The sequence below is a fragment of the Phocoena phocoena genome, chromosome 17 (assembly GCF_963924675.1).
Source record: "Phocoena phocoena chromosome 17, mPhoPho1.1, whole genome shotgun sequence".
NCBI classification, from domain to species: Eukaryota; Metazoa; Chordata; class Mammalia; order Artiodactyla; family Phocoenidae; genus Phocoena; species Phocoena phocoena.
In genome coordinates, this window is record NC_089235.1 from 31,366,531 (window position 1) to 31,391,868 (window position 25,338).

Here is a 25,338-nt window from a genome sequence, read left to right on the forward strand (position 1 = left end):
ACCCTGCTCTGCAGGTCACCTGAAAATGACAATACTGCTGTTAGGACAAATTACACTCAACAATGAAATGCTTTGGTGGTCTCTTGGCTCTGTCAGCTATCAAATGGATGGCTAAATGCCAGAAGCCACACTAACCCTTTGAGAACTATGGTTGACATGCGATAGATAGCTAATACACTGGAGGATATTCATGCAATCTCAGAGTCATCATTTTAATTCATTCTTTAGATGGCAATGCTAACGGCGTCTTCCACGGCAAATTGAGTTTTCATGCAATGGATTTTAAAACAGAAATTGTGTTGTGTGTTGTGCCTAACAACAACAACAAAAAAGACAGGCTGTTATAATCAGTTGTTCAAATAAAATTTCACTCTTACAAGATATTTAATAAAATACCTTTTTATTTGCCAGAAAATTTTTGGCAAGTAACATCATTTCTGTTTGTTATAAATGCATTTATGTAGTAGTGTGAATCAACTAAAAATTACATGGGGTTATAGGATATCTGTTTTAAAAACCTGAACTTCTTAAACCTGTGCCTGTTTTTACCATTGCCCAGTTCAATAATTTACCAGATCCTAAGACTCTGAAAGCTGATTTGATAGTTCTCAAAGGGTTACACCAATGTATTACTAGTGTCACATATCCTTATAAAATAACTGTCACTTTAAACCACTTTAAAGACAAACTGCTTTTTGCTCCACTTATAATGAATATTCCTGACAGACCCATGGAAGGCCTGGGGCAGTGGCCTAATACAACTTGGGGAGATTATCACAATGATGTAGGGGTAAGGTGGCAGGAAGGGTTTAGAAACACTTCAAAACAATTAAAATGTCCCATTTGAATATAGCTGTGAATATAAATGTGATGAAACATTGAGAACATAGCTGAGAACAGCTGTATAAAATGAAAAATGGATGTAGTATTAAGGCTGTTACAATATTGCAGATATTTTGGCCCCTTGTTTGTTGGAAAATGGCTGTCCCAACAGTCTAAAGTCCTGCATGTGTATTCCAGGTCTCCCACCTGACAAAAACGAAGCATAGGAGACTGTCCATAGCAGTCAGAGAACTATCTTCTTTGGAGACAAAGCTGTTTTGGGTCTTCACACTTTCCTGAACGTTCAATTGTGGGTATTTTGTTTAACCTTTTCTTTTTCCTTGCTGTAAAGCAAAAATTTGTGGGTTTTCCATTTTGCTTTTCCCCCCCAGAAATGGGCTCAGACATCAGAAAAAAACATATTAGAAACCTTTAAGAAGAATCTTTTCTTCTTTTTCCTCTTTAGGTAATCCTGAAAATTTACTGGGCATTGAGCGTGCAGAGGAAAGGCCTAGAACTGAATGACAAAAAAAGACAAAGGACTGAAGAACGGCAGGTACTGTGCATCATGGAAGCTTCCCCATGAGTGCGTTTCCATTCATGTGCAGGACCAGCAACCCTCTGGGTTTGAAAGGTCAGCCCCAAATCAGGCTGCCACAAGCCTGCTCCTAGCTAGGAAACAGCATAACAGCTCTTGTCTTGAATCTCAAGTTATCACAAACTCCTAGAAAAGAAAGAAAGGAAAAATCCCTACATCACACCCACTCTTGCATAGAGCGTTTACAGTACAGTATGTGGCGGGGTGTTCCTTTCCTCTTGAACTGGAACACAGTGTAAACCAATACAAGGAGGCATAAGGCCAAGATGCAGGGAATGACAATAGCTATGGCTTTCACAGTGCTGGCTGTGTTGTCCAGTTTGATGACAATGTCTACATCATCTGGTGGGCTGTGTCCTTCTTTATCTCTGTCTGTTGGTCCGTCACAGCCCATAAAATCCTTGAGGATGGATCTGGGATATCCAGGTTCTACCTTGAGTATCTGGTTGTTGAATTTCCAATACTCCTTTCCTTTGTAGAAATACGTAAAGCCTGGTGGGGGGAAAACACACACACACAGGAACCACTTATTTGTAAAAGTGTATATGTATAGAAATTTAATTAAATAGGATACTTAAAAGATGTATGTTAAAGCCACTCAATTTTTGTAGGAAAACACTATTCCCAGATCAGCTGTCTATTGAAATGGATCTGGCACTTGTGCTCCAGAAACTGCACCCTCAAATGCCTAGGGAAAGCTCAGCTGAAAGAGAGAAATAATATTTGCACAGAGTTGTTGAAAGACCATGCTTTATACATCTACTCTTAGTCTACACTGCAAAGAGAACTTCATACTGTTGCTCGCTTATAGGATTGCTGGTACAGAATTACACATTAGTGTGAGAGTATCAACCTGTATTGAAAGATGCCGAAACAGCCTTATAAACAGAAGCCCTGTTTGCCCTCATGCAGCTATTGAGGACATTGCGCAATACATCATAAGGAGGCGTCTCCATGAAACACATCAAGGGAAATTTCTAATCATCTTAGCATCAGGAATAGTTGTACTTCTCCTAAGGAACAAGTTTGTTTTTGTCATTTGGAAAAGAAATCACAAGAAATCATAAATCAAGAAACTAAAGGTGATTTCCTTTGTATGTTAGGAATTTTAATAAATACGTATTTATTGTATTTTGTGCAGTAATCCTTTTCAGCTCTAGGTCATGCCCATTTTGTCTCTTCTTTTGTCCTCATTTTTTAACTTTCTTATTTACTTAGCTTATATTAAATTTTTATCACCTAGCTACATTTTACAGAAATTCTAAAGCTATTGTTAATCCTTTTAGAGTAAAGGATGAATAGAGTATAAATAAATCTATAATTCTATCTTTAATACTTCCAACTAACATATATTTCATGGGGGAGGAGGTAGTATGTAGAAGGCTCAAGTAACTTAGCAACACATATGATCTATGTTCCAAAACATTATGGATGCAGATAATAGATTTGTAAACTTGTGACAATTAAACTATAAATATGTTTTTCTTAGAACTATTCTCTTAACTTTTGGGGTTTTTTTTCCTGGGAGCAAGCCCAGGTTTTTCTTTCTGTCCATATCTCTTTCATGTCAAGTTTCTTTGTGACTTTGAGATAAAATTCAAGAAAATAAGAAATGTTTTAATGTTATAATCACTTGAAAACTATATTTTGGGAGATGTCTAATTTTGAATAGTATGCCTATTTTTGAGTTAATAATCATTAATGAGGGTTTTTCCCCTTCATTATTGAGCACTTATTATGGAAGAACCACTGTGTTAAAAACTTAGTAAATGGGGCTTCCCTGGTGGCGCAGTGGTTGACAGTCCACCTGCTGATGCAGGAGCCTGTGCTCCGCAACGGGAGAGGCCCGCGTACTGCAAAAAAAAAACACAACTTAGTAAATGACATATTTTAATCCTCATAAACACTCTGTCAGGTAGAATTAGCTACCTATACTTTTCAGGCAAAGATACTGAAGCTCAGATAAAATGATATGCCCTAGTCCTGTTGAAAAAAGGATTTAAATCTTGGTCTAGCTTTAGAGCCTGAATCTTAATGATTTTTCTAAGGCCAGGTCCTTTAGAGATTTCTGTCTTTTCACAAATACTCCTTGGTTCAACATCACAGGTAGTGATAGACAGCACTCCTAAATCAATAACAACAAAAAACTCTGACATCTCTCAAAAACTTTCAGCTAGGATAGACCATCACTTCAGGTCACTTCATTCTAGAAATCATTCTGTTCAATGCCATGAAAATAAGCTATTGCTTTTAGTTTTGAAGGGCAGTTTTTCAATCAGAACAAGTTGCCAAGTGAAAACAGGTGTACGTAGATTCAAATTTTTCTGCATGCCGGGAGTTGGTATTTGATCACGCTAATGAACTCCAACGTAATTACTCAACAAGCTTGGATAAACAAATGTCTAGGGCCTGCCAAATAAAGTGCATTAGACGATTATAGTTGAATAATGGCATTGATCTAGAATGAAACAGACCTTCCAGACAGGTGAATGTACTTCTTATATTTGTAAAGTGGGAACCAACAGCTGGAAATGTCCTCATCTTTAATATTTAGTCAAAGCTAATTACTAAGATACTACTGGGTATCACATAAAAATTCAGAAGTTTCCATTTTCATATTTATCATGTCTGCAGGCCAAGTTCTATGCTAACACATTCCATATACAGTAGAATTATAGTTGGCTGAATACACTTGTTAGAGGTAAGAAGTCTAGTCAGCAGGAGTTAAGAGAATAAAAGTAATTGAAAAGAAGTAGCCTAAAATCTTGGTAATAGAAATCTGTCAAACATTGATCCTGAAAAATTCATCTCATTCAATAATCTTTTTAACCATTTATGAAATATTAGTGGGTTGAAGAAATGTTTATATACTCATTTTTTTCTTTTGTGAGTAACTTTGATGTTATAATCTTGTAGATGTTATGCTTACTAAGAGTAGAAACTTCAGATGAACTCACCTGAAGTATCATTTTTGAGAAATTCTGAGGTAGAAGTCAGTTAGGCTGTAATGAATTATATGCTGACTTTTTTTTCCTTGTATTTGATTGGTTTTCACTGGTGACTGTTCTATTGCTTAGTCCTAAAATGTAAGGAGAAATTGTCTACCATAGCTGTCTTGTTATAACTTCATAGAAGATCCTGCATGGCAGTGCCTGTGTGTTCTTTCTGTTTTCTACTATTGTATATTTATTAGTAAAAGTTAAGTAATGTTTAACAAATGTGAATGAATAACCTGGGTCTTGTGATAATATTTGTTTGAATCCCAAGTGTAGATTTTAACAGAAAGTGAGGGTCGGGGTAGAGAATTAATACACCAACAGAATCAAGGGTCACACTATTTTAACAGGCTAAAAGTGGAGCTATAATCTGTAAAATAAAATGCAGCAGTGTTAAAGCAGAATCTTGTATTAACCATAAAATTGCATTTTCTAAGGAGAGAATATAGAAAACCTAGGAGGCAGGGCTTGACAGCAAGTAACTTAGAGATTTGAAGGTGGGTAAATGCAGTGATTATTTACTACAATTTTAGTATAAGTTAAAAACTCATGCCATTGTTTAAAACACTGTCAAAAGCAAGAAGAAATAATTCATATATATATATATATATATATATATATATATATATATATGGCATAAGTCAAATATCATTTGGATTATTGTAGCTATTTTCAGGGGCTAAAAATAAAGAAGAAAAGAAAATTGTTAAATTAAGATGGTTACAGGTGAAAACTGGGATGATGATGGATTAGAAGCTATATTCTGAGAAAGCCTAAGGTATATCTAATATGACAAAATGAAAAATCTGGCCTGACATGACAGATTTTCAATTAACTTAATGGTATAATGTAGGAAAAGATGTTTTAATTTTTCCTCTTTGGAGAGAGTGCATTAGAGGAATTCAGTGAGGCTAGAATCGTCTAGTTTCAAACCGTAGACATATAATATCACCACTTTTATGATCATGAGTAAGTTAATTAAACTAGCTGATGCTGTTTTCCTCATTCATAAATAATTATAAATGAGGTAAAGAGGCATTTGTGTTGGACAATTAAATTAGATAACAAATTTATGTAGCACAACTGATAGATGGTGGGAAGTCAGTAAATCGCACCACATATTCACATTTCATTGGCCAAGGTGGCAGAATTAATATCAATAGGTATTATAGGAAGGCATATTCCACCTTAGTATGAAAACACCCTTCAAAAATCTATAGCTCAATTTTAAGCTTCTGGGATTTTTTTTTTTTTTTTAACTACCATAAGGAGAAGATCCCTAGGGAGAAATCCCTACCTTGGTGGAAGGGTGAAGAATTAGAGAAAACATTTCATTGCTCTATCATCTCTGATTTTATGACCATCAAGTATCATATGCATGAACTTATCCTTATAGGGAATTACTTTGAGTATATAAATTTATTTATATTTATATAAATATAAGTGTGCTTACTCAATAAATTGAACTTGATCTTCTATAAAAAACATAAAGGAAGAAGTTGTGTAAAATTTGAATTCAAGGTAAAAAAACACAAGCATGTGATTTGAATAGAGAATTAAAAGTGGAGAATTTGCTATTGGTAGACTATCTAGACTAAGACGTTCCAGATTGATTAATATCACTACCCTACAGAACAAGGGTTTTAAACAAATAGGAGATCTCCTTCAATGCAGGGAGTGAAGGTCTAGAGTAATGGAAGGGATAAAATTAATCTCAACAACTAATGTTTATTGAATGGTTACTATGTACCTGCATTTGCGAGTTTACACTAGAGGGGATAACAAACAGGCATATAAATTGATTGCTGTAATATGAGATTTTGAGGGCAAGGGATGGTGTACCAAAAAGGATATTCAAGGATTACTGAAAGATCAAAAGTGAGCTCAATGTTGAAGGGTATCAAAGAAAGGGCTGGACCAGGTAAGGTACAGAAGACATAGATGTGTTGAAGTTTCATCTGTATTTTTTTGTCATTTGTAAGCACTGGTTTTTCCAACATGATTTGTTTTTTTGCCAGTATTTTACAAAGTTATTCTTTGCCATGTGAAAATAAAATATTAAATTCTGAATGTCAGGAAACCATTTATACTAAACAAATATTATTTTCAGATGGACAAGAATATGAAAAATCATGGGGCAAGATGCAGCCAGAAGATTTTTTTGTTATCTTTATATAATTATGATTTATTTCCAGAGAACCTGAATCAAATCTCAAATTTTAATGGACTTACAAATAGAAACAGGGGGAAAAAAAACAGTTAATATGCTAAGGAATTAAAGTTATGTGTACTTTTTCAATCTTTTGAAATAATTATTACTTATTTTAAAAGTTATTTTTATTATAAAAGTTATATTCATTTTAGAATATTAATAAAGGAAACAAATTGAAAATTTTTTTAATCAAACTTGCTATACTTAATCACTGGTAAGGTCATGACTTAATTTTCTTTGCATATATTTTTGTATAGTGTGTGACAACTTTTATTGAGGGCAGTCTAGAGCAGTGGTAGAACTTCTGTAAAGGTAAGCTAGAGCCGGTTTTATCTAGACTGAAACAACCCCCTTTAATCTAACTTCAAGAAATCTCCTCTCCCCCTTAGATTCTTGGTGACAGCTCTAATTTTAGGGGATCATCTCAGTTTTCTGCTTTCCATGTGATTATCTTTCATGTTTTTTCATTTCTTTGTCTTCTGCATCTTCATAGTTTGTGGAGTTTTTTGCCATATATTGATATGGTTTTACTGCCTCCAATTTGACTGCATCATAACTTAATTTTCTTATTGATTTCCTTTTTATGTCAGACAGATATGTTTCATCTCAATCTGTCCTCTCCTGTGGATTTCTGCTTTTGTCACATACAGGCTATATATTAACTTGGTGCTTTAATTCTCTGAATCAATAGAATATACAAAAAACTATAATTCCAGTAAGTGCTATAATCAGGGCTTCAAGGTTCTTTTTGACTTAGCATACAGTGTTTTACTTGTGGGATATCCTTACACAGAATGTAGTATAAATTACATATAACAATGGTCAAAACAATGGTCAAAACACAGTTTGTGTTTTATTTTTCTGATTGGTATCATCCTGGGTGTCAGTTCCTTCAAGCTTGTACTCAGTGTAAAGCTTTCTTAAACTCTGGCAATTTGCTGATGATCAGCCATTGTTTTCAATGGGTGGTGTCAATTTTTCATTTTCCCCTGTTTCTTCATTATTTTTTTTCAATATGCCTCTCCAAGATGCATTTAATTTTCCTCTTGCTAGTGATGTTTATTTTGTTCTTGTTGCATATATGTTATAGATTTTTCATGCTATTTAGGACCCACATAATGTATTATTTTCTTCTAGTTCCTATTATAAATCATCTGAGAGGGTATTTTCTTTTTCTCTGTATTTCAGTTTGATGTCACTTTCCTTTGTTCTGGAATATTGTGTATAAATTTTATTTTGAATTATTATTATTATGGTTTATTTCTACTTACTAATCCCTGAATGTGGAGAGAAATGTTCAAACTTTACCAACAGATACAGAAGTATTGATTACCCATTGCTTGGCTAACTTCCCTTAGGATCTGGCTGAATCCCAAATCCTGAGATGGAGAGCAAGTCAGCTCTGTGATCTGTTTCTGTTATTAATCAATCATACATCTACTCTAGCCTTACTGTATTGAGCTGGGATCTTTCTTGTTTGCTGACACTATAAGCCAAAGGCACACATGAAAAATTATAATCCTCAACATGCTGTACAATCCTCAGCCCACATTTATAACATATCTTCTTTGTGACCAGCTCCTGTCCCACGTATGTCTGTTATTATTATCTTTACATGAATTTTAGTAGAAAATAAGTGAGGTTACTTCAAAGGAATTAACACTCTTCATTTTTAAAAATTACTTTTTTTTTCTTATAAACTAAAATAGGTTGAGGTTAAAAAAAATCTTGAGCATAATATTAAATATAAATCTATGAAGGAAATTTTATATAAATATAATATGAGATAGCCCTAGTATGTTACTTTCTAATCATTTAACATAGTGAACAAGTAGGATAGATTATTCAAATACTTAGTGAGCTCATGAAATATATAATGCACATGTTGCATACCATTTTCTTTGTGCACAAAGGCTCCCTGAGGAGATTCGGGGATACCTTTCCAGACTGTGATTGGTTTGGGATAGCCAGGATCCATGGTTTTCATTTCTTCACTATATCTCCAATACCTGAAAAGGATAAATAAACAACAACAACACATGCATAGAAAAGACAATTATGTATACAAACAATAACAGCTAGCTAGCATTCATTAAATCCTTGCTGCATGCTACCTATGTACTTGTTAGTGATTTAAAGAACTGATTTAAATCATGCAAAGACAGTGTACACAATTTATTCTGTTTCCTTTTTAGAATATGCTAAAAATGGATATTCTATTTTATATTTATTCAGTCTGTTAAAAATTAATTTTAAAACTCTAGCTAAGCATAGTTACAATTCAAAAGGGTATCACCAACATATGTAGAAATCAGAGGTTTTCATGATTTTTAAAAATCTTACTAGGCACCAGAATGCATCATTTGAAATAAGCATAATCTTGATCCATTTACCCATTCATTTATTTAACAAATATTTATTGAGTACCTACTGTGTTTCTAGCATTACTGTAGGTGCGAGTGATACAACCTTGGACAAAACAGACATGCCCCAGCTCTTATCAATCTTATATTTTAGGATATGTAGAGATTACAGGCAAAAAAATAAAATGTCAATAAGTGCATACTATCATAGGAGGTGGTAAGATCTATTAAGAAAACAAAGCAGAAAAAATTACTGGATAGCAAGGTCTTTGATAAGCCGTTGTATGAGCACAGAGCAGAAAGAAGTGAGAAGCAACATTCTGTAGTTTTGGGGAGCATAACATTCCAGGTAGAGTAACTAGTTATCAAAAGTTTCTGTGGCAGGCATAAGCCTGGAGCACTTGAGCATCCACAGTGAGGCTAGAGTGACTAGAATAGAGTTAGCAAAAGGGAGACAAGGTCAGAGTGGGAACCAACACCTGTGATTAGATAGACCCTTAAACTATGGCAAAACCTTTTGTTTTCCTCTAAGAGAGATGTGAAGCCAATGAAGATTTTGAGCAGAGGATCTTCAAGATACAGCTTATTTTTGAAAGGAATGCACTGCTGCTATGAGTTCAACAGATTGAAGGAGGTAAAGTAGAAGAAGAGATGCTGGTTAGGATGTCATTTCAGTAATCCTTGGGCTAGAATGCGTACTGGAGAACTGATGATGATTCAAGGGATTGGGATATTATTTTGAAGAAAAAGCCCAAAGAGCTTACTAATGGATTGAATGCAGTATGTGAGAGAACAAAGTTGAGCATAACTCAAGAATTTGGGGCCTGAACAACCGGAAAAATAATGTTGCCATTCAGTGAGATAAGGAAGCATGGAAAGGTAAGTTAAGGAGGTTTGAGGAATTGTGAGTTTGATTTTCAGCGTGTTAAAATCAGATGCCTGTTAAACAACAAAGTAGTTGTTGATGAAGCAATTAGGTATATGACTGTAGACTTTAGGGCAAGTCTTGACTAGAGTCCTTGGTGTATAGATGGATAAACAGATAAAAGCAAAGCTTGCTAAAAGTCAGAACTCTCAGAGCTCTCATCCCTTCACAAGGTGGCCATTGGGCCACTTTCACAGACCTACTAGACATCTAAGGAAAAAATTGTGAACCTCCCTACTTTGGATCACTCATTATTGCCTATACGTTCTAAGAGTCAAAATTTTTATGTCTGAATATTCAAAAAGATTGACAAAACTGGGGTGAAGCCATTGGGAGTTCACAGTGATATTGCCTATTTTAGGGCAGGCATAATGCTCTATGCATTATATCAAATGTTTATTCACTATAAACTCATGAGAGAATTGTCATTGTCTCCATTTGAGAGAGGAGAATTCTTGGAGGACAATGACTCATAACCAGTTCTGTTCCATTTCAAAAGTCACTATTCTTTCTTCTACACATACCAAATATCTTTGACAACATTTTCTCCCCCACACCACTAAACATCTCTTAACATATGCTAAAGGTAGCATTTCACGAAGAGATTTGTGAAGTAACACACAATGCATTATCTTGGGATTAAGCATTTAGCTTAAATCAGAAAAAGAGAAAAAATATCCAGTCTTTTCTGTATATTCTCTTGCTTCAGGTCTATGGAGAATCCTTTATCTACAGAGCTGTGGGATCTTGTAAAGAATGTTTTGCTATAGATTCCCAGATACCTCAGATAAGTAACATGTGGAATATTAGCACTTCCTCCATCTTCAGTGTTCACATGGAAAAGAAAAAAAGATTGTTTCAGGATGTATCCCAATAATAAACCACAAGGCAGATTTTATCCAGACAGGAAAATACACTGTAGAGGTGTTTGTCACAGATTCTTATCACATAGAAGATAAGGGCAGATTTGATAGAGAGATCAGGAAAAGCTTCAGGGAGAAGCACTGAGCTGAAATAATGGTAGCCAGGCCTATCTTTCTGAAGAAGACAAGTAGGGAGTGCAAACTAAAGTATATTTCCTTTCATGGAAACATCTGCTTTTAAGTTATTTTTGAATATTCCTGTATCACAGAACACGCTGAGACAAATATAGCATGGTTAATGGGGTTGAGATTGCACTCAGAATCTCCAGATCTCTTCTCTCAAGTAAATATTTCAATGGGATTTACAATAGTCATATATATTAACTGGTTCCTGAAGTTGATCATAAATAAAAGTTCTCACAGAGAAATCATCAAATACCTTATTTCACGGATTCTAAGATACATATTTTTTTCACATTTCACATCTCTATTATAGGTATTTCACACCTCAATACTATGTCAAAGCATACTGGGCAGAGCTTTCCCCTCAATGATAGATTAATTTATGATGTATCTTACAATAAATGTCATTTTTAGATGGCATAAACCATAACTTAAAGCAAGTTTTAAAATTTTGCTAACCCAGGAATAATTTAAAATCCTAGGGACAATGGGATCACACTCTACATATGATTTAAGGAAGATTACTACATATTCGGAAACCAGGTTTGTTCTCCAAGATGTAGTTATAACCCTGTTCATGTAACAATACCTATTCTTCATGTAGTGCTTTGTAGCTATAAAGCAAATTTATATACATACATTATTTTAATCTTATTTCACTAAAATCCCTCAAATATCTTTTATATTGCATATTAAAACATACTTATGCTGAGGTCCTAACATAGATATAGTATATATGGGCACGCAATTCAGTCAATGACAAAGCATTGGGCATCATATTATTCAAAGGTAAGGTCTTAGTCACATTTGCTCTTCTTGAATGTTAGAGTTGAAACTCAAACTAATGGTCTTTGATTCATAGTTTAGTACAATTTTCTACCACAATTCTGCTAGTGTTTCCCTTGACATAACATTCTTACATTAATCCCCCTGTCATCTTACCCTCTTGGGGTCCTCACTCAAATTCTTAATGTTCATTGTGTCAATATAATTTTCCTTCATCCCTTGCTCTATTTTCTTATAGATCCATTTGCCTACCAACACTTTTTTTTTTTTTTTTTTTTTTGCGGTACGTGGGCCTCTCACTGCTGTGGCCTCTCCCGTTGAGGAGCACAGGCTCCAGACGCACAGGCTCAGCGGCCATGGCTCATGGGCCCAGCCGCTCCGCGGCATATGTGATCTTCCCAGACCGGGACACGAACCCGTGTCCCCTGCATCGGCAGGCAGACTCTCAACCACTGCGCCACCAGGGAAGCCCCCAACACTTTTTTGAGCACTTATGTGCAAGACACATAAGATTTATTGAGATCACATTTCAAGAAAATATTTATGGAAGATGAATTTTATTGTACCCTCTAGTAGGAACATAATCCTGGTATGAATTTTTCAGGATAAAAGCAATTTTCCCCTCTTTTTGTTAGTAGATAATGCAAAACTATAACTTGGGATCATTTCACCATCTTTGAAAAACTCAGCATAAGATTGGACCCTCAGGTTACCTGCTGTGTCAGCTTTGATATATGTCCAGTAAACTTCAATGTGATTAGAATCATCTAACTGTATTCAATCATAATATTATTCAGTCCATTATATTATTATATATACACATTATATCCAGCTGTCTTATAAAAATGCTGAGGCTTATTCATAAATATAGGTTTGCATTTTAATTTCTAACATATTTGAACATATTTCAACATGAACAAAAAAGCTCATCTCACTGATATTTTTCTCCCTGAAAAATAGGCTTATAGGTTCATTGAGAAGTATATTAACATATTCACCTGGAACATTATGTAAATAAACCACTTGGAGGGGTTTAAGATTTAAATATTATAATGGAAAAATTTTGGAATTTTGTGCAGTAAGGTCAGCAAATGATAGTAGCTATTATAAATAAAGCTTATATTTTTTTCTTCTGATATATCAATAATCTCTGCAGTAGAATTATGACTTTAAATTGCTGATTCTTTGAGAAAAGCATTGTAAATCAATCCTTTAAAATAAATTATGAACAGAAATGGGATTTATTCATCACTTTTTAGACTTGATCATGAGTCATAACCATAAGACAAAACAGTTGTCCATGTAACAGTATACAACAATTTCTTAAATTCCTTCTGTGTGAACAAATAAATGGTATAGACAATTCTGAAATGCCATACTTTAATGTTTCTGGATACTGAACTCAAACTGAACAGAAAGTGGCTCCAAGGCTGATTTCATATGATCCGGTCATTTCTTCATCCACTTTGTCTCATTTTCTTACTCTAGAGTCAGACTACTTGCCTCTGTTATCACAAAACCCAGGGCCACTTTTATTCACATCCAAATAATCATACAAAATCTCTTTCTTCAGAAGCCTTATTAAAAATGTAACAGAATTGAAAATATCAATCTGTACTCTGTTGGATAATTTTAAAAACACAAAAAGGAATTACTTCATAAACACACACCTTAAGCTATAGGAAATAAATGTATTTTTCTGTTTGGCTATTAGTAGTAATAATAATAAAACAAACCAAAATAGATCTAAATTTTATCTTCTTTCTTTGAAAATGTCTTAAAATCCTCAATGGTTCAGCCTAGAATGAAGTATGACAAGAGAGTCTTGGGTATATTTGTGAGAAGATGCTGAGATGATTTAGGAACATAGCATTTTAGAGCTAAATGCTATGAAGAGCAAAATGTATCCAAGTATCAAATTATAGTATATTAAGAAAAGGCAAGTAGGAGTCTGAGGGACTGAGTCCATGCTATATGTGAAACAGTGAAACTGGACATTTTAATCTAAATTTACAGATCTGTTTAAAGAACCATCATTTCATCTACACTTCTTTAGCTATCTCTATACGTATGAGATTTCATGTCAGCCCTTACTTTCAATACAATTTATATGAAATTACTCTCAGATCTGTGCCTCCAACCCACATTTCCTTGTGAACTGTTACTACCTGCTTGATTTCTCTAATTGGTGTGTAAGCAGGTATCTCAAACCGAAAACAAACATTTCAAACTCTTAGTCCCCTTCCCCCAGTGTTCCTTCCTTTCTTTGCTACATCTTCAGAAATGGCACCATCTACTCAGTTATTTAGGTAATAAACATAGATGTTTTCTTTGATTTGCTTTTCTCACCCGTAAAATCCAAGCCATAAGAAAAACTTGTTATGATCACATACAAAATGTAAACTGTACTCTTTGCTCCATCTCCACTGCTACCATTGTGTCCCCCTGTACTACTTCAACAGCCTACCAATTAATCTCCTTGCTTCCACTTTTGAAGTCCATTCTTCACACGGAGGCCATAATGATGTTTTTGAATACACATCAGAACATGCACTTTCCTGTTGAAAACCCTCCAATGTTTTCCATTGTACTTAAAATTTAAAAATCCAGTCTTTGCCATGTTCTACAGGGCCTCATAATCTAGTCTCTGCTTACCTGTGTGACCTCATTGACCACTTATCCACTATGCTGTAGCCACAATATTTTTTTCTGATTTGAACATTCTAATATTTTTGCTTTTGTACTGCTATTTCAGGTACTTACAACACACTGTTCTGAATAGCTTCGTGTGATTGAAATTTCTCCCCACTAAAGTCCTTGCATCAGTGTATCCTTCACAATTTAGGCCTTTCTTGACCTCCACACTAATTTCCCAACCACTCTTTACCACCCACGAGCCTCTATCACATCATCACCTATTATATTTCTTGGAGTGTTTCTCAATGTTAATGTATCAGGGTCATTTATTTCTTCTCTGTTTACAACTACCTCCCCTAATAGAATCTAAGGACCATGGGAGAAGAATACATGTGTTTTATTTTTACTACAATATCTTCATTACCTAGTACATGTCACATAGTATGTGCTCAAAAAATGTTTTAACTAAATGAGTGAGAGTTATGCCAAGATGAGTACAGAAATCTTATGCAAGAAGGAATTAGAGCTATTGAGAATGTAATGGGCTGTCTCATATTTATGCTGTCACCACAGGCAATCAGGTACAGAAGGATGAATACCTATGGAATGTAACTGAGGCAGTCTAGACTTTGGTAGGAAGTGAATATGATGTAGGACTGACATATGGCAACACTTGAACCAAATATAATTTAAAGGTATGCTTTGTTTGTCTAGCAAATTATATAAATGATTCTGATTTTGAATGCTTTTCTAGAGTATTTGTACTTTCCAGCTCATCACAGTACCTATCACTCCCTACTGCCATATATATTACTCCTATACCCAGCACTGTATATATTATTTGCATGATCCCTTAAAGCAATTGAGTTTTTTACACCAGGACTAAGTTATCTCTAAAATCCTTTTCTGATCTTAACCTTAGAGAAATAGAAATCTGTTTTACATTTTTTTAAAACAGAAAAATGTCAATGAAATAAGAGGAAGAAATAAATAAAGATAAATGTTTTCAATATTTTCTCTCAAAATATACATGGAAAAAATATATAAAGTTAAAATTGATAAGTATTGTAAATATATAATGCCTATAAGGAAGAAAAACTCACTGAATTCTCATATAAAAGTGATAAGCAAATTGTTGTTTTAATGTTTGAGTTAGATAATTTAATGTCTTTTCCATCTACTTTTAATCTAGAATGAATGTATTAATAAATTGTGTGACTTTGGAATTAAGCAATTATACAAATATGAAGTCATCTGTTTATAAAACATCTGTGACTCATATATAAGATCACACACATGGAAATTAGTTAGGATCCTGCTTTAAATATTTTTAAAACCTATAAAAGCAGTTATTTAAGCAGAACTTAAAATCAAACTATTTCTATATATTTTGTTATATTTTGCATGAAGCTTGTCAAGTCAGAAATAAATTAACTAAAACTCCTTTTCTCATTTACTATACCTTTATTCCATTATAAATTTGGTATGTAACCTTCATTGATTTCACTGACTTGAGGTAGCCCATATTTAATTTCTAAAATTAATTTTTTCAAGAAGTGGTAAGTTTTTAGAATGGAAACATTTTTTAAAGTATGGCTAACTGATAATAAAATGGCAGTTTTTATTGTCATCTATGAAACCCTCATTAAAGCTGTTATATGAAAGTTAAGCTTTCATGTTTTGTCCTGTAGAAGTTAATTTCTCCAGGGTGGTTTCTCAGCCTTTTGTTTCTACCCCTTTCTGGGGGTGGGGGTGGGGTGGGGACAATACAGGACTGTATTGAACCTAGTCCTGAAAGAGTACATTCAAGCAATTAAAACCATCTGAGGAATTAAACTCTAACAACCTGAGGGTTGTTATTTTAAAGAATATAAGTCCACAGATTTATTTTCATTAGGGGTCACCATGCTGTGGCAATTTCTTCATTCTTCTCTTTTCATACTCTAACTACACATATCTTACTGAGAGTCATATACTTTTTTGTGATGATAAGTAGTATCTTCTACATTAATAGAGTTTTTGTTTGATGAATCATTTTGTTTTGTGATTTAGTAAGAAACATTCAGCAAAACCTTAGTTTCATGATAGTGAATTAAAAGCTATGAATATTTTGCCATAGAAATATATACAAATTTAATGCATAAAAAGCTTGTAACAGAATAAAATTATACATTTTTATCCATGGACACAAATGATAGGATCTTTTTGTTCACAGATAAAGCTCAATGTTTTAAGTCACTTGCTATCAAAAATTACAAAGTGTAAAATAAATAAAGTTTACATCCTTATTTTTCTCATGAAGTTGGAGACATTTTATAGGGTCACATTATGTTAAGATTATAAGGCGAACTCAATACTAGCTTGTTGCTCATTAAAACTTGTTGTTTTTATGTGTGTTTGTGCATGTGCGTGCTTTAAATTTACTTGTAAAATAACATATTTAAGTTTTACCTAACAATGAAGGTTACTTATGAGTGTCACATTTTGACCCAACTAGTAATAGTGTAACTAAAATTTGATTTTTCATCTTTATTTCTTTTTAACCTAATATTAATTTAAAATAATAAAAATATAGCCTTTAGCTTATATTTTATATGTAATATCTGTCAAAAAGTAGGCAGGTGGTGAAATTTGTATGCTTAGTGGCTACTGTATGTCATAAACTAATAGTTCACTTTGTTTTACAAACCCTGTAGTAATGTCATAAAAGGAAAAGAAATGACAGAAAATAGCAAGAGATATTATACTTCAAGCTAAAAGTGTTTAGTCTAGTGATAGTTTAGTTAGTTCATCACACCTATCTGCTGGTACCTAAATAAATAGTGTCCTAAGAAATAGAACTCATGACTAAGCTGAAAGTATTTGAAAATGTTCAAAATTAGCTGTGTGAAAAGTGTAAAAATTTAACTTTAAATATAAAAGCAAAAAAAAAGCCTCTCTTAAAAGTACTTTTTAAGTAAAGTAAGTAAAATGACAAGAAAATGCATTTTAAGGATAAAATACACGACCTATACAGCTTTATAGGCATGTTAAGATTATACAGAAGAGAAAGAATATACACTGTATATATACATTCATAAGAAAGTCACATTACTTGGGTATATTAGAGAAAGATTTATCTTGAATATTATTTTAAAATATATTTTAAAATGGTTGCAATTCTATTAATTCTTGTGCTTATATCTATACAGATTCTTTCCTCAAATGTACATGCCTATTATAGACTAGATATATTGACTTCTCTAAACATTAGTTAACTGTTTTCTCATGTCAAGTGTGTACTGACCTGTCCCCCTTGAAGAAATAGGTTTTCCCAACGTCCTCCCACCAAATGGCTGAATCAATACCATGAGGGGGAATTCCGCTTCCAAGAGTAATCAAGTCATGAGGGTAACCAGGTTGAAGAGTCGTGTCCTTGAACACCCAATATTTGTTACCTGTATGAAATAAGTGCAAATGCAGAATACACTAATTTAATGTCAGAAATTAGAATATATCTACTAACACAATGCATTTAAAATTATTTTACATGAAATCCATGAAATAACTTAGTAGCAATCACACCTGGAATACTGACATTATTTTTGAAACATAAATGTTATTTTCAAAAGTGGACAAAATGAAAACTTACTTAATAATGTAATCAGAATTTGTGTGTTACTTTAAGAAATAAAAAAGATCTACAACTTGCCCTATTGAAACAGTTTTGAATCAAGGTTCAGAGATTCTTCCTCTAGGAATTAGAGGCCTTATTTTCATTCAAGGCTAAATCATTCCTGTGTGTTGGGCATTCTATATGCCCTCAGATTGCTGTACTGATTACAACCTTTACTCTGTTAAAACACTTCTTCTGGGCTGATCCTTTACTTTTAATATATAAACATTCACAAGTCCATCTAGTTTAATAAAGTCATCCTCTTTTGACATGATGCCCTCTTCTAGCTGTTACACTATCCTTCTCTTTAAGAGTGGTGACTGAAGGTAGCAAAATTTTAACCCTAAACTTGTTCAGAATTGCCAGAGTATGGCAATACTAAAAAAAAAGATGAACTTCAGTCAGCTTTATTACTGTTTTGAAATTATCTACAGACAACACACTTCCTCATGCCCTACAGCTCTGGCAGACTATGTACACCACTCCCCTCTTTGGTATGACTCTCAAGTAGTCTGCAACCATTTCTCACTCCACTGAAAGTTGACTTAATACCCATTGTCTACTGAAACCTTTTGTCCTGGAGTCACCAATGCCTACAATTTTCCACCCTTATCTATTGACACAGTTGCCCACTTAAAGAACTTTTCTCCCTGAGCTGCTAGAAAACCATTTTGTTGTTGTTGCTCTTTCTTCTCTAGCTGCTTCCCTCCGAGATTCATTTATTTTACTCAGTCCTTGAATGTTGACATTTCCCAAGGCTCTGTTCTCTGCCCTCTTTTCTTTTAATTTTAAATTGTACAGGGACAGAGTGGTGTCACAAACTCAAATATTTATAAGGGTCAGTCTAGAAATGACAGGAGTGGAGTGGCAGAGGTATTCAAATATTGAGACACATCCTGGATCTTTCTATACTCAAGCAAGAAACTTCTTGAGTAACTAACTCCTCTTGAGGTTAATATCTGGCAAAGTAGAACATTATCTTAATATCTTACAAAGTATCCTGTGTCCTTTCTACTAGATGTAAGGCCTTCCTCATTGTTAAAATATTTCAATACTATCTGTAGCTGAGGACTATGATAAACTGTAGCATTCATGTTATACCTAAAGGAATTTTAAAAAATTTAAAACCACTTACTAGCCTAAATCAACACAATACAAATGAACCAAAAAAACACATCTTCAGGCTAGATTTAGGTAGGAGTCTCTAGTTTGTAACCAGGGTAATCTTATTTACCCCAAGAGTTTCTACTGCCATTTGTTATCATTTTAAATTAAAACAACATTTGTTGAGTACCTCCAGTGTCCCAAGTATCATGTTAGGTACCAAGGATACTAAAGAGAACAAGACAGAACTGATCACTACTCTGATCATCCCACACTCAAGTGAATTCAGCAGATGAAAACCAAAAACACAAAAATGTAATTATAGTAATTGAAAAACTATTGAATGCTACAAAGGAAACACATCAGGGTTTGAGAAAAAGAAAACATAAGGGGAACTTACTTTAAATAAGGAGATCAGGAAAGCATCTCTGAAGAAGTAACACTTAAGCCAAATTTAAAGAAAGAGAAGAAGGTGATACCTATGCAAAGAATGCTGGGAAGAGTGCTCCAAGAAAAGCAGAGTTTTATATGATTAAAGTTGAAATAAGATCCTTGGAATGTAATAAGCAAGAAGATAGTAGCACTGAAAACCTATATGATGGGCTTGGATCTTAGTTTGAGTACACTGGTAAGCCATCAAAGAAATTAAATCAGCAAAGGCATATGGTCTGTTTCCTATTTTCAGAAGATGATCTTTGGTCTTTTTTTGAAAATGGATCTTAGAGTGAAGAGTGAAAATGAGAAACTCTATCAAAGATCTTTTGCCAGGGAAGAACCCTCAAGATGGAGGAGGAGTAAGACATGGAGCTCACCTTCTCCCCACAGATACATTATAAATACATCTACACAAAGAATGACTTCCACAGAACATCTACTGAACGCTGGCAGAAGACCTCAGACTTCCAAAAGAGCAAGAAAATCTCCATGTAACTGGGTAGGGCAAAAGAAAAAAAAAAGACAAAGGAATCAGGACAGGACTTGCACCTATGGGAGGGAGCTGTGAAGGGGAGAAGTTTCCTCACACTAGGAAGCCCCCTCACTGGCAGGGACTGGGGGGAGCTTCAGAGCCTCAGAGGAGAGCACAGCAACAGGTGTATGGAGGGAAAAGCAGAGAGAGTCCTGCACAGAGGGTCTCAGCACTCCATAGCCTGAGACATTTGTCTGCTCACCCACCAGAGCAGGTGGGAGCTGGGTTCTGAGACTTGGGCTTCAGAGGTCAGACCCCAGGGAGAGGACTGGGGTTGGCTGCATGAAGACAGCCTGAGGGTCTAGTGTGCGACAAATGAGGGAGTCTGGGAAGAAGCTTGGGCCTGCCAGAGAGACAAGGAACCATTGTTGGGGGTGCATGAAGAGAGGGACGGGCCTGCCATAGGAGCTTCTGCCACTCACAGGCAGAGGGCACAGTCTACATGAGCTTCAGGGGTGGGCGCGAGCTGCAGCTGCTATCTCAGACCCTAGAGGCAGGAGCTGACTGCTACTGCTGCCACCGCTGCTGCCAAGGGTCCTGTGAGCAAGCACAGCTCACTGCCCACAACTTCCCAGTGGCTTGTGCAGACCCCCACTGTCGAGGGGCCCACAATCCAAGGCCAACTTCCCCAGGAGAGTGAAGAGTGAGCCCCAGGCTACTGCAACTTCCTGCTGGCCTCTGCCACCACAGGCACTCCCCTCACATCTCAATTGTGGCTGCCATATCCATCCCTCTCCCCAGCCTGAGTGAGTAAGTGTGCACTAGTTAGCCACTGCTTTTGCCCCCTCTCGCCTGGGCAGGTAAGTGATGGGACCAAAAGCCAAGCTGAACTGCAGGGGTGGTGTGACCAAAGAAGAGGAATGGAACTCTCTCCATGCAGCTGCAGGAGCAGTAGATTAAATCCTGGCAATTGTCTTAGTAAACCCTACATCTGTAGAATATCTGAATAGACGAGTGTCCCCACAATTGAGGTTGGTCTAGTTTTAACAACTGTGGAGTTTGGGGGTAAAGACATGCAGGAGTTGGGCAGGTCAAAGTCTGAGCTGCGCTCACAGTGCCCATGTCAGTTCCAGAGACCTACTTAGAGGTATAGGAAGACTTCCTGGGTAGGCAGGTATTGGCTGTGGCTCACTCTGGGGTCAAGGACAATGATGGCTGAGGCTACAGGAAAATAATTATTATTATTACTATTTTTTATTGTTTTGTTTATTTTGTTGTTCTTTTTCATTATTCTTTCAAGTTTCTTTATTTTTTCTTTTCTTTTTTATGCTTTTATTTTTAATAAGTTTTTATTTTTTTTCTATTTTTACTTTTTTTGTAATATTGTATTTTTTCCTGGTTTTTTTTTCTTTGTTTTGTTTTTATATTTTTTAACTATATTTTTAAATTTTTATTTTTTTTTGTTGTTTTCCATTTTTCATTTGCTTTCTTCTTTTTTTCATCACTTTTGTGTGTTTGTTTTATAATTTGACTTTTTTTAGTTTGCTTTCTGCTTTTGATTTGTTTTTTGTTTTTGTTAGTTTATCTTTTATTGTTTTCATTTTGGGGTTCATTTATTTGTTTGGTTGCTCTCTTCTTTTCTGTTTTCTCTGTTTTGTTTTTCTTTTCTGTTTTTGTGTGTATCTGTATTTCTTTGTGTGTGTTTGTCTGTTTGACTTTGCTATAACCATTTGTCTTGGGGTTTTTCTTTGTCAGTTTGTTTTCTTTATTTTTTTTTTCTTCCATGCTATGCAGATTGCAGGGTCTTGGTTCTCTGACCAGGGGTTGGTGTGAGCCTCTGAGGTCGGAGAGCCGAGTCCAGGACACTGGATCACCAGAGAATTCCTGGGCCCAGGGAATATTAATTGGTGAGAGCTCTCCCAGAAGTCTCCATCTCAACAAGAAGACCTGGCCCCACCCAACAGCCAGTGAGTTCCACTGCTGGACATCTCATGCCAAACAACTAGCAAGACAGGAATACACCCCCACACATTAGCAGACAGGCTGCCTAAAGTCATGCTAAACTCACAGACACCCCAAAATACAACATCTGGCATGGCCCTGCCCATCAGAGGGACAAGATCCAGCTCCACCCACCAGAATGCAGGAACCAGTTACCCCCACCCCCACACACACACACCAGGAAGCCTATACAAGACACTGGACCAACCTCAAACACTGGAAGCAAACACCAAAAGACTGAGGGAATGCAACCTTGCAGCCATGCAGCCTAAAGAAAGAAGGCCCCAAACACAGTAAGTTAAACAAAATGAGAAGACAGAGAAATATGTTGCAGACAAGGGAGCAAGGTAAAAACACACAAAACCAAATAAATGAAGAGGAAATAGGCAGTCTACCTGAAAAAGAATTCAGAGTAATGATCATAAAGATGATCCAAATCTCAGAAATAGAATCGAGAAAATACAGAACATTTAACAAGGACCTAGAAGAACTAAAGAACAAACAAACAGTGATAAACAACACAATAACTGAAATAAAAAATACTCTAGAAAGAATAGATAGCAGAATAACTGAGGCAGAAGAACAGATAAATGAGCTGTAAGATAGAATGATGGAAATAACTGCCATGGAGCAGAATAAAAAAAAAGATGAATAGAATTAAGGACCAGCTCAGAAACATCTGGGACAATATTAAGTGCACTGACATTCAAATTATAGGGGTACCAGGAGAAGAAGATAAGGAGAAAAGGTTCTGAGAAAATATTTGAAGACATTATAATCAAAAACTTCACTAACATGGGAAAGGAAATAGTCAATCAAGTCCAGGAAGTGCAGAGAGTTCTGTACAGGGCAAAGCCAAGAAGAAACATGCCAACACACATATTAATCACACTAACAAAAAGTAAATACAAAGAAAAAATATTAAAAGCAGCAAGGGAAAAGCAACAAAAAATATACAAAGGAAACCCCATAATATTATCAGCTGATTTTTCAGCAGAAACTCTGAAGGCCAGAAGGAAGTGGCAGGATATTTTTAAAGTGATGAAAGGGGAAAACCTACAACAAAATTACACTACACAGCAAGGATCTCATTCAGATTTGATAGACAAATCAAAAGCTTTACAGAAAAGCAAAAGTTAAGATAATTCAGCACCACCAAGCCAGCTTTACAAAAAATGCTAAAGAAATTCTCTAAGCAGGGACACAAGAGATTAAAAAATATCTACAAAAACAAACCCAAAACAATTAAGATAATGGTAGTAGGAACATACATATCAATAATTACCTTAAATGTGAATAGATCAAATGCTCAAAACAAAAGACACAGTCTGGCTGAATAGATACAAAATCAAGACCCATATATACGCTGTCTATAAGAGACCCACTTCAGACCTACAGACACATACAAACTGAAAGTGAGGGGATGGAAAAAGATATTCCATGCAACTGGAAATCAAAAGATAGCTGGAGTAGCAATACTCATATCAGATAAAATAGACTTTAAAATAAAGACTGTTACAATAGAAAAGGAAGGACACTATATAATGATAAGGGATCAATCCAAGAAGAAGATATAACAATTATAAATATATATACACTGAACATAGGAGCACCTCAATAAATAAGGCAAATGGTAACACCCCTAAAAGGGGAAGTCGACAGTAACACACCAATGGACAGATCATCGAAAATGAAAATAAATAGGGAAACACAAGCTTTAAATGATGGACTTGACTGATATTTATAGGATGTTCCATTCAGAAACAACAGAATAGGGACTTCCCTGGTGGCACAATGGTTAAGAAGCCGCCTGCCAATGCAGGGGATACGGGTTCGATACCTGGACTGGGAAGATCCCACATAATGCAGAGCAACTAAGCCTGTGAACCACAACTACTAAGCCTGTGAGCCACAACTACTGAGCATGTGTGCCACAACTACTGAAGCCTGCACGTTTAGAGTCCATGCTCTGCAACAAGAGAAGCCACAGCAATGAAAAGCCCACACACCGCAACAAAGAGTAGCCCCCACTCTTCACAACTAGAGAAAGCCCACACATGGCAATGAAGACCCAAGGCAGCCACAAATAAAATAAATAAATAAATAATTTTTAAAAACCTAAAACAGAATACACTTTCTTCTCAAGTACACATGAAACATTCTCCAGGATAGATCACAACTTGGGTCACAAATCAAGACTCAGTAAATTTAAGAAAATTGAAATATCAAGCATCTTTTCTGAGCACAATTCTATGAGATTAGAAATAAATTACAGAAAAAAAAAAGTGTAAAAACCCACAAGCATATAGAGGCTAAATGATACACTACTAAATAACCAAGACATCACTGAAGAAATCAAAGAGAAAATCAAAAAATACCTAGAGACAAATGACAATGAAAACACACTGACCCAAAACCTATGGGATGCAGCAAGAGCAGTTCTAAGAGGGAAGGTTATAGCAATAAAATCCTACCACAAGAAACAAAAAAAAAATCTCAAGTAAACAATCTAACCTTACACCTAAATAACTAGAAAAAGAAGAACAAAAAACCCCACAAAGTTAGTAGAAGAAAATAAATCATAAAGATCAGAGCAGAAATAAATGAAATAGAAACATGAAAGCAATAGCAAAGATCAATAAAACTAAAATCTGATTTTTTAAGAAGATAATCAAAATTGAAAAACCTTTAGCCAGACTCATCAAGAAAAGGAGAGAGTGGACTAAAATAAATAAAATTAGAAATAAAAAAGGAGAAGTTACACGGGACACCTCAGAAAGACAAAAGATCGTAAGAGACTACTACAAGCAATTATATGCCAATAAGATGGACAACCTGGAGGAAATGGACAAATTCTTAGAAAGGTATAACCTTCCAAGACTGAACCAGGATGAAATAGAAAATATAAACACACCAATCACATGTAATGAAATTGAAACTGTGATTAAAAATCTTCCAACAAACAAAAGTTCAGGATTAGATGGCTTTACAGGCAAATTCTATCAAACATTTAGGGAAGAGCTAAGACCTATGAATTCTATCAAACATTTAGAGAAGAGCTAAGACCCATCCTTCTCAAACTCTTCCAAAAATTAGAGAGGAAGGAACACTCACAACCTCATTCTATGAGGCTACCATCATTCTGATACCTAAACCAGACAAAGATATCACAAAAAAGAAAATTAAAGACCAATATCACTGATGAATATAGACTCAAAAATCCTCAACAAAATACTAGCAAACAGAACCCAACAACACATTAAAAGGATCATACATCATGATCAAG

The 25,338-nt window shown here is 35.1% G+C and overlaps 1 protein-coding gene across 1 annotated transcript in view; it reads right to left on the bottom strand.

Annotated features, from left to right (window-relative positions):
* Positions 1–386: 386 nt before the first annotated feature.
* MMP16 (matrix metallopeptidase 16) overlaps positions 387–25,338 on the bottom strand; it is a 343,904-nt gene continuing 318,952 nt past the window's right edge. The window contains exons 8-10 of the mRNA XM_065895033.1: positions 17,672–17,822; positions 8,522–8,637; positions 387–1,912 (exon numbers count right to left, since the gene is read on the bottom strand). Coding sequence (XP_065751105.1) covers positions 1,578–1,912; positions 8,522–8,637; positions 17,672–17,822 — 602 coding nt within the window. The 3' untranslated portion in view covers positions 387–1,577. The remainder of the gene's footprint in view (positions 1,913–8,521; positions 8,638–17,671; positions 17,823–25,338) is intronic.